The sequence below is a fragment of the Colobus angolensis genome, unplaced genomic scaffold (assembly GCF_000951035.1).
Source record: "Colobus angolensis palliatus isolate OR3802 unplaced genomic scaffold, Cang.pa_1.0 Scaffold217, whole genome shotgun sequence".
Classification (NCBI taxonomy): Eukaryota; Metazoa; Chordata; class Mammalia; order Primates; family Cercopithecidae; genus Colobus; species Colobus angolensis.
Genome location: NW_012115344.1, coordinates 627695 through 638287, shown reverse-complemented (window position 1 = coordinate 638287; position 10593 = coordinate 627695). Strand labels below are relative to the sequence as shown.

At 40.7% G+C, this 10593-nt stretch overlaps 2 protein-coding genes across 3 annotated transcripts in view; both read left to right on the top strand.

Moving 5' to 3' along the window:
* LOC105512667 (histone H2A.Z) overlaps positions 1 to 1436 on the top strand; it is a 2428-nt gene extending 992 nt beyond the window's left edge. Inside the window, exons 2-4 of the mRNA XM_011943198.1 lie at positions 66 to 143; positions 419 to 532; positions 864 to 1436. Of these exons, the coding sequence (XP_011798588.1) occupies positions 66 to 143; positions 419 to 532; positions 864 to 1058 (387 nt within the window). The 3' untranslated portion in view covers positions 1059 to 1436. The remainder of the gene's footprint in view (positions 1 to 65; positions 144 to 418; positions 533 to 863) is intronic.
* Positions 1437 to 2762: 1326 nt separating this feature from the next.
* DNAJB14 (DnaJ (Hsp40) homolog, subfamily B, member 14) overlaps positions 2763 to 10593 on the top strand; it is a 50436-nt gene continuing 42605 nt past the window's right edge. For both annotated transcript variants that reach the window (XM_011943197.1, XM_011943196.1), the window contains exon 1: positions 2763 to 3050. In XM_011943197.1, the coding sequence (XP_011798587.1) occupies positions 2947 to 3050 (104 nt within the window). In that variant the 5' untranslated portion in view covers positions 2763 to 2946. The remainder of the gene's footprint in view (positions 3051 to 10593) is intronic.

Below are 10593 nucleotides of genomic sequence, written 5' to 3'. Positions count from 1 at the left end.
CGCGCCGCCTTGGTAATTCTATATTCTCCGTTCCTCCTCCGCTCGCGGGCGTGTGCGCGCCGCAGGCTGGCGGTAAGGCTGGAAAGGACTCCGGAAAGGCCAAGACAAAGGCGGTTTCCCGCTCGCAGAGAGCCGGCTTGCAGGTCAGTAGTTGTTCGTGCGGTATGGGAGTCGTGATGTTTTTCTTTGCATCTCCTTTTTTGTTATTCATGGCTCTCGATGGGCGTTTCGTCTATGCGTGGGTGATGCGGTGTCGCGACTTGGGCTGCCCCTACGATAAATATGGGGGGAGGAATCACGTGTTTCTATGTCGGGACGCGTTGCTGCGCCCGTGCCCCTTGCTTTGGCGCGCATGTAATTTCCCCATCTAGTTCTCCTATTTTTGTGCATTTATGTTTGTGTATGCTTAAAATTTAAGTTCCCAGTGGGCCGTATTCATCGACACCTGAAATCTAGGACGACCAGTCATGGACGTGTGGGCGCGACTGCCGCTGTGTACAGCGCAGCCATCCTGGAGTACCTCACCGCAGAGGTAAATGGGTGAACGCCTATAATCCGGAGAAGGTTTGGGGGGCGGGGAGACGGCAAGAGGGAAGGAGGAAAGTGATGCAAGAAAACTCCCAGGCCCTGAACGCGGCGAGAGGCCTAAGAGAACGCTAGAGGGAGCTGGTGTTCAACAAGGATCCTACTGAGCTTGAGTTCTCTGCTCTTGAATTAAAATTGCGTGCCCCTGTATATCTTGCTAGTCAGATAGTGGGGAACGAGTCCAGTTGGTAGACAAGCGTTTGTGAGGGTTTTATTCTGTTCTCTGAATCTTGGTCAAAGGAAAGTTGGAAGGGAACTGATTAGATTCTGCCTTCTAGGTACTTGAACTGGCAGGAAATGCATCAAAAGACTTAAAGGTAAAGCGTATTACCCCTCGTCACTTGCAACTTGCTATTCGTGGAGATGAAGAATTGGATTCGCTCATCAAGGCTACAATTGCTGGTGGTGGTGGTGTCATTCCACACATCCACAAATCTCTGATTGGGAAGAAAGGACAACAGAAGACTGTCTAAAGGATGCCTGGATTCCTTGTTATCTCAGGACTCTAAATACTCTTAACAGCTGTCCAGTGTTGGTGATTCCAGTGGACTGTATCTCTGTGAAAAACACAATTTTGCCTTTTTGTAATTCTATTTGAGCAAGTTGGAAGTTTAATTAGCTTTCCAACCAACCAAATTTCTGCATTCGAGTCTTAACCATATTTAAGTGTTACTGTGGCTTCAAAGAAGCTATTGATTCTGAAGTAGTGGGTTTTGATTGAGTTGACTGTTTTTAAAAAACTGTTTGGATTTTAATTGTGATGCAGAAGTTATAGTAACAAACATTTGGTTTTGTACAGACATTATTTCCACTCTGGTGGATAAGCTCAATAAAGGTCATATCCCAAACTAGTTGTGTATTAAATTGGCTTGATTATAATAGGAATTTGTTATGAATATCTAGCAGCAATAACTAAGCACATTTGTGACTGAACTGTCAAATCTAGATCAACAAAGTGAGATAGACCAAGTATATATTTTTAATGTTACATAATAAGCTACTAAAGTTTTAATTTAAAAAGTTGGCAGGAGCTGGAGTGGGACCATTTCAGTTTGTGCATCGACTTTGCTTGCTGTGTGACAGCACTGCACTAGTATGCTGTTAGTGTGGTGGACTTGGGGAGGGAGAGAATAGGTAGGAATGTCCTGTATATCCACATAATGAACTCTGAATTTAAACTCTGAAGCTAATAGTGCTACGTGCTAGGCCCTGCTTTGAAGTCTGAAATTGTTAAGCACTCAGTAACATCATTGGGGATATACTATCTCCATTTTATTGAAGAGAAGCAGGGTTTCTTAATTGAAAGTACCGAGTTCTGGTGGTAATTAGAAGGTAACAGCTTGGCTCACAGCATTTTGTAAAAATTGTTACCTTGTTGGGTTGAGCAGATCGTTTCCACAGTTTGTCATGGTTTTTAAAAAAATTAAAACTGCACATAACATTCCCCCCACCCTCACCGTGAAGACTAACATGACACCATACTTGCAAGTGGTAATGTTCCAAATGGGAAGGAAAAGGTGAAATCAAAAGTTTGCTTTTGTTAGGGCAACACTTGAGAGGCTGATTCCTCCCTTGTTTTGGATACACAGGATTAGGGCCGCTCTGTACCACTCGTTGCAAGCTACAAATTAAACTGCTTTGTACTTACTTGGATAGCCTGACATCTGGGTCAGAAAAAAATGCAGCTGAAATAAGGCTGTCATACAAGCCCTAAGATTAGGTTCAAACGACGCTCTAACGTGTCCCGGAAGTGCTGAGACTGGACTGACACCTTGGTCCTCACCTGACCGCATCGTCCCTCGCTTGAGGGGCTCAGAGGCGGGGCCTCCAAGCCCTGGGAATTTAACTGAAAACGAGTGTCCCCTTCCGCCATCCAGTCCTCATGCCCCCATCTGTGAGGGCCGTGCCCGGAGGTCACAGGGCACGGCGCTTCCAATGCCGGAAATTGAGTCCGGGGCGGAACCCCCCACTCCGCGATGGGCAGCCCGGCTGCCATTGCTCGCCTCGCGGGCAGGTCAGCTTCTAGCCTACCGGCGCCGTGCGCGGACCACCGAGTCAGCTCGGATGCCCGGGCCCAGGAGCTTGGTCCTGGGTCAGGACGGATGCGGCTAGCACCCTAAGGGGCCCGCGGGGGGCAGGGAGGCCGCCGTGAGGAGGCGGAGCTGCGAAGCCCGCCCGTCAGCCCGGACCGTCGCCGCCGCTGCCGCGGTCCCCTGCGCTCCTCCCAGCCTGCCGCCGCACGCCCCCAGCCGGTCCGCCTCGTCTCCTCCGCGGCGGCGGCTTCCGCCCCTCTTAGCTGCGCTGCGAGAGGAAACGGAAGAAGGAGCAAGCTATGGAGGGGAACAGGGATGAGGCTGAGAAATGTGTCGAGATCGCCCGGGAGGCCCTGAACGCCGGCAACCGCGAGAAGGCCCAGCGCTTCCTGCAGAAAGCCGAGAAGCTCTACCCACTGCCCTCGGCCCGCGGTGAGACCTCAGCGTCCCTTCTCTCCCTGCCCAATCCCCAGACCACCGCGTAGCCCGCCCCTGCCCCCACCTCGGCCCCTCCTGGAAGCCTGCGGAGCCCCGGCCTGCCTGAGCCATCCCCAGCCCCAGGCCGGTAGGGAGCATCTCGACACACCCCCACCCTGGCCCCGGCCCCGGCTTCGGGCCGGGGCTCGGGGAGAGCTGCCCGAGGCTCCTCTGCACCAGCCTGCCCGCCGGCTCCGCGTTCCGCCGTCCTGAATGTCCAGGTTTCATTCTCCCTAGAGGAGACTTGTCTGGTCCCGTCTTACCACAGTGAGGCTTTATTTGTATCTGTTTTGTTTATGTGGCCCCCTTCCTCGCCATTCTCAGTCCCACATAAGGCCTAGGCCCCTATCGAAGTGAGAGGAACGGGGTACTCTAGTGGCTAATCTCAGGTACCATCATTTCTGAGATCTGTAGAAAACTGTTCCCAAAGCAAACATCGAATACCTGAGATGACATTGCTTTTCCCTGGGAGAGAGTTCCTTTAAAAGAGAAGAGCACACATTCGGCAAGAATGGTCAAGAGTCAGTAATGATTGCTGAATAGTATCTGATTTGATAACACCATAATTATCGATGAACCAAATCTCTGAGGAATATGGTACTGGGTTTCCTTTAGTTGAATTCAGCTTATTTATTGTCCTACTCAATAGGCTTCAGAGTAATAATAGCCAACATTTATTGAGCACTTACAAAGTGCTAATAGTTATGCCTAACATTTTGCATGGATTATTTCATTTATTCCTCAGAGCAATTCTGTGTAGAGGTATGGGATTCATTTGACCAGGTATACCCACATGGAAACAGACTTTTTGATGAATGAATGGATGAATGAATGAATTAGCGAATGAATGAAAATATCTTAACCAAGGTCACACAACAATTAGTGGCAAAGTCAGAATAGTAGCTGAACTTTCAGACTTCAAAAAGTCTTTAACCGCTACAGTGTTGCCTTGCCGTTACTTTTTCCAGATTAAGAAGAAAGTTATCGATAGAAGAAAGTTATTGATAGATTCAATTAATTGTAGAAAATTGTTAATGAAAATACTTATTTTGTTGTCTCTTAAATTTTTTTTCCCTACGTCGTTGAAGCCCTGTGCTCTTTGCTTTTCTCTCTATCCTTTCCGTTACATTGCCTCCTAACACTATACGCGTGAGGACAGGAAAATAAAGAGTTAATAATTTTTAAAATTGTGGTTTAAAAACCCACCAAATTTACGGTTCTTAACTATTTTTAAGTGTACAGTCCATTAGTGAAGTATATTGACATTGTTGTGCAGACTCTTAAGAACTTCTTCATCTTACAACACAACTGTGTACTAATTAAACAGCTCCTTATTGCCCGGTCTCCCAAAACCCTGGCAACTACCATTCTACTTTGTGTTTCTGTGAATATTAACTACTTTAGTTACCTCAGATAGGTAGAATCATGCAGTTATCTTTTTGTGACTGTCTTACTTCACTTAGCAAAACGTTCTCACGTTTCATTTATGTTGTAACATGTGAAGGATTCCTTTTTAAAAGAATACTGAATAGCCTGGGCGCGGTGGTTCACGCCTGTTATCCCAGCACGTTGGGAGGCCGAGGCGGGCGCATCATTTGAGATCAGGAGTTTGAGACCAGCCTGGCCAACATGATAAAACCCCATCTCTACTAAAAATACAAAAAAGTTAGCCAGGCATGGTGGCGCATGCCTGTAATCCCAGCTACTGGGTATGCTGAGGCAGGAGAATCGCTTGAACCCAGGAGACGGAGGTTGCAGTAAGTCAAGATCGCAACACTGCACTCCAGTCTGGGCGACACAGTAAGACTCCGTCTCAGAAAAAAAAAAAAACAAACACTGAATAATATTCCATTGTGTATATATACTACATTTTGTTAATCCATTCATCTGTCTATGGACATTTGGGTTCCTTTCACCTCTTGGCTATTATGAATGATGTTGCTATGAACAAGGATATGCAAAGATCCTGCTTTCAATTATTTTGGATACCCAGAAGTGGGATTGTTGGATCATATGGTAATTCTGTTTTTAGTTTTTGAGGAACCACAATACAGTTTCTGTAGCGACTGCACCATTTTACTTTCGCACGAACAGTATGTAGGGTTTCAGTTTCTCACCATCTTTGCCAACAACTATTTTCTGTTTTTGTTTGTTTTGATAGTACCTATCTTTGGGTGGGAGGTGATATCTCATTGTGGCTTTGGATTTGCATTTCTCTGATGATTAGTGATGTTGAGCATCTTTTTATATGCTTATTGGCTATTTTTATAACATCCCATTTTTGGAGAAATGTCCATTCAAGTCTTTTGCCCATTTTTAAATCACATTACTTGCCTTTTTGCTGTTGAGTAGTAGGAGTTCTTTATTCTGGGTATTAATCTCTTATCAGATACGTGATTTGTAGATATTTTCTCCTATTTATATGTTGCCTTTTTGTCACTTTGTTGATGGTGTTATTTGATACACAGTTTTTAAGTTTGTTGTAGTGCCATTTATCTATTTTTGCTTTGTTTTTTTTTTGTGTGTGTGCTTTTGCTGTCATATTCAAGAAATCATTGCCAGGAGTTCATTATTTTTGAATCCTCCCCTACTGTTGAATATGATTTCATTTAGTCATTATCTAGTCCTAGAGGGACAGTTTTAACATTAAGTGAGTAGGCAGTCTAGACAGAATAACTTGGCTTTTGAAGTCTGACTCCACCTACTAGCTTGTAACCTTATTCTTGAGCAGGGTGGAGAACCTCTTTAGCCTTTAGCTTTTTCATCTTTAAAACGGAGACAATGTACTAATCTCATAGTGCTGTTGTGAGGATTAAATGGGTTAATACAGGTAAAGCATTTAACAGTAAGCACTCAATGAATTTTGGTGTCATCCCCATTTTACAAGTGTGAAGCTCTGAGAATTCTTAAAACCCACCCAAACTTACACAATCTATCATGCTTCTGTCATGCAAACAATTTGAATGAATCTCCTAAAAGACATTATAAGATACCAAAGCACAACACAATTTGTTGCTCTTAAAGACTTGAATGTAGGAAAAATTAAGAAATGTGAGGGTGAAAGTTGGTAATACAAATGTAAGGCAGTATGTGATTACCAGATAAAGTGATAGGGGATAACTATGTAGTCCAAAAACCGTAGTTCAGATGCAGATGTTGTCTCTGACTCCTTTTTAACCACTGACTAATTACTTAACTTCTGTGAGCCTTCTTTAGTTACATGTAAAGTGAAGATGTCATCACATGATTTATGTGAGCTGAAATAAAGTTATGTGCCAGTACTCAGAAAAGTGTATTTTATATAGAACATTCTAGAAGATGTTTATTGGCACAATTTAAGAATTCAGGAGAGAGAAAGATCTAGGACATTTGTGTGAGATCCTGATAAAATATTTCATATAGAAGTTGAAGCTATTGGTTACAATAAGATTTTACAATTTTAGCCCTGAACTTCATTTATACTAGTCCACCACCAAATTCTTTTTTTTTTTTTTTGAGACGGAGTCTCGCTCTGTCACCCAGGCTGGAGTGCAGTGGCCCGATCTCAGCTCACTGCAAGCTCCGCCTCCCGGGTTCACGCCATTCTCCTGCCTCAGCCTCCTGAGTAGCTGGGACTACATGCGCCGCCACCTCGCCCGGCTAATTTTTTGTATTTTTAGTAGAGACGGGGTTTCACCGGGTTAGCCAGGATGGTCTCGATCTCCTGACCTTGTGATTCGCCTGTCTCGGCCTCCCAAAGTCCTGGGATTACAGGCTTGAGCCACCGCGCCCGGCCCACCAAATTCTTATAACTCAGAAAGTTGACTGAATGTTCGTCTGGATGTGCTTAAACTAAGAGAGACAAAATAAAAGATCACATTTTGATTTCCATTATTCTTACATGATAAGTGGAAAAACATGAGACTAAATTCCTGCTAGATTCCAGGATTTTTGTCCTCTAAAATTTTATTTATGCCAGGTAAGAAGTCTGATACATAAGACACTTTCAGAAAGTGGCAAGAGTTTTTCTTGACAAAAAACTTGATCCCCAAATGGATCTAGGATATTGTTTCTTTCCATGTTTTTAGTTGAGAATATTATTTTACAGTTTACTTATTGCAGTGGACTTCTAAGTGAATTCAGTTGTACAACTTTCAAATATTATGAGTTTAGGTTTGAAAGTATTGATATATATGAATAGCTACCACATAGAAAATATAAATATTCTAGAAATATGTCAGTAAACAGAACTCAGTAACTCTGTAGTTTCTGAATAAACTGTACATTTATTGAGTTATTGATACGTTCTGGATTTTCAGACAGGGATGCAATCTGTTTTAATGCTTTACATTGCAATTTTAATACTCTAGTGTTTCATAATAATTGGGAGATAGTTTGAAATGTAGATTTTTTTTTTTTAGAGAAAAGCATTTTTATTGTTTTCAGGAACACTGTAGTAATTTGAATCAATTGGTGGCTTATAGTTTCAAAAAAGACCATTCTTCATCTACTGTAATGAATGGATAAGTATGATAATCCAAATTAAATATTGAATAGTATATAACTCGCAGCATCCATCTGCACAATAGCAATTTAGTCCTTTTTCTTTCTAATTTTTGCTGCATTATTTTAAAATTTATATCTAATAAAAAATTCAAAGTTCTGTCTCTTTTTGTCTTACTTAAAATGGTTTAAAAAGTAGCTTTTAAATTTGTCATTATACATATGGAGTATTATCCAACGTATTCTTTTTAAGATAATTTCATTCTTTTGTGTTTCTGACAATTAAAATTTAGTGACAAGTACAAATTATACATTCAAAACAATTATTTCTATAGCACCAACTGAAGTGTTACAGAAATGATTTCCAAATTTCAGCTAGTAGCCAAATTATTTCAGATATTACAGTTGAAGAAAGAATACTGATTCGGGGTAATGATGTGACCTTGGGTATATGGCTTAATCTTTCTGAACCTCAATTTCCTCATCTATAAAATGGGGTTTGATTTATTCAACAAATTTTTACTGAATATACATTTTTCTGTCCCAGACAATATTCTAAGAACTGGGGATTCAGTGGATAGTAAGACAAAGTCCTTGTCCTCATGGAGCTTACATTCTAGAGGAAATATGAAGTATATCTGTCTGGTATATGACACAATAATTCCATTTCTGTCATTACCTCCTCCTTTCCTGAGCCTCAGCTTTCTCGTTTATAATCTTCACAGGCTTATTGTGAGGATATTTTATTATCTTAAGTGCTATAAGCATGTCATGTATTATTTCTATAGGAAAAAAAACTTGCATAGTGCCTTGGAGTTGATAGTATGTTTGTCTCTTCTATCATTTGTTAAAGTAATTATTTGAGCGTAAGATAATGGCTTTAAATTAGCAGTAATCTTAATCTGAATTCAACTACTCATTCCATGCTTTGTTAACATGTAGTTCTTCTGCCTTGCTGACTTCATCTTTTACATTGCCTGTGTATATAGCTGTCTCTCTCCTACATCTAAAATACCTTAGCAGTCAGGAACCATTTTAATCTTAATTATCTTTTTTACTCCCATGATGCCTAACAGTATTTTGCATGTATCTGTGACATCTATGGGCCTGGATTTTCTGGAATGATAGCTGTTTATTTAATTTTACTCTCTTCAATGAAGATAATTTGTTAAATAAATAACTGAATGAAAATATTATAGCTGTAAGGCTTTCTATATTAATACGTTCACAAATGAAGCTTTTCTATAATCAGCCTAAGTGTTCAAAAAAAAATATATATATATATATATAGGGATTGTCTCTATAGCAAAAATTTGGAAAGCGAATAAATGTCCATTAGTGGAAACTGATTAAATTCATTGCATTCATAAACTATGCACCTATTAAAAATGATGGCATGGACCTGTGTTTATTTCTATAAGGTGATATATCTAATGTGTCAACAATTGAATAAAATTAAGCTAAAAACAGGTAGATTATTATATTTTTAATTTAATAATATCTAAAAAGCTAGACAGCTAGCTAACTAGAGTAACCAAAAGGGTATAGTGATTTTGTGCAGGAGGAGGGGAGGGTTGGAAGGGGATTTATAAGTGATTTTTACTTTGTTATTTTATTTATTTATTTTTTTGAGACAGAGTCTTGCTCTGTCGCCCAGGCTGGAGTGCAGTGGCACAATCTCAGCTCACTGCAACCTCTGCCTCCTGGGTTCAAGCGATTCTCCTGCCTCTGAATAGCTGGGACTACAGGCATGTGTCACGACACCGGCTAATGTTTGTATTTTTAGTAGAGATGGAGTTTCACCATGTTGGCCAGGCTGATCTCAAACTCCTGACTCCTGACCTCAAGTGATCCACCTGTCTGAGCCTGCCAAAGTGCTGGGATTACAGGCGTGAGCCACCACACCTGGCTTGTTATGTTTTTTAATGAGCTGAACGTACATATTTGTATAATCACGCAAATAAAAGCTATTTGTATTTTGTGAGAAAGATAAAACATTATTTATTTTTCAAATCATGTGTTTCTGATATTCAGTTTAGCTAATGACATACATTATATAGGAGTCCAACAGAAACAGGAATAAAAATAGATCTCAGTTCTTCCTTTTTGGATTATCAACATAAATATTTTAAATTATATATTAACTTTTTCATTGGTCTTTAATATGGAATATACTAAATTACATGCAGATTATGTTAAAACTCCTAGTAGAGCAGTATGGAAGGTAAATGCATAAAATAAGATTGGATAAAATCTTTCATAAAAGTGAATGTTGTCTGGTTTATGTGTACTATCCCAATTAATGTTCATAACACTGCACATTATTGTAAAAGAGATCCCATGTGATAGCCAAGACATTTAATAAATCAGAGAGATCCAATGTGTTCTAAATTCTCACGGTAGTTGAACTGAGTCATATTCTTAAGCATCGGTTCCAGTGATTATTAGTACTGACAACCTTGCTGATTCCACTTTTAAGATGATTAAACTAGATTTTGAGGCCCAGAAGTAATATAACTTGTCCACATTTTCACTTGATGGAGCCAAAGGCTGTGTAGTATGACTCATGTATGCACACAGCTACTGTTAGGCAGAAGTCTTATGCATGAAATTCCAGAAAAAATTTCATTATCATAGTAACTGCCAAAAATCTGTAACAACTATATGATTCTGCTCTAGCAATATCCAAAATTTAGGTGTTAACACGGAAAATGTCCAGAGGAACCATGGGAGAACATGTTTGTGCTAAAAATGAAAGGGGGAACACACAGATAACTTCTAATTAGCATGCATTGGGTCATCGTGGCCACCTTTATTTATTTTATTTCATTTCATTTTAAAAAATTTTTTGAGATGGAGTCTCGCTCTGTTGCCCAGACTGGAGTGCAATGGTGCGATCTTGGCTCACTGCAACCTCTGTCTCCCGGGTTCAAGCAATTCTCCTGCCTCAGCCTCCCAAGTAGCTGGGACTACAGGCATGCACCAGCATGTCCAGATAATTTTTGTATTTTTAGTG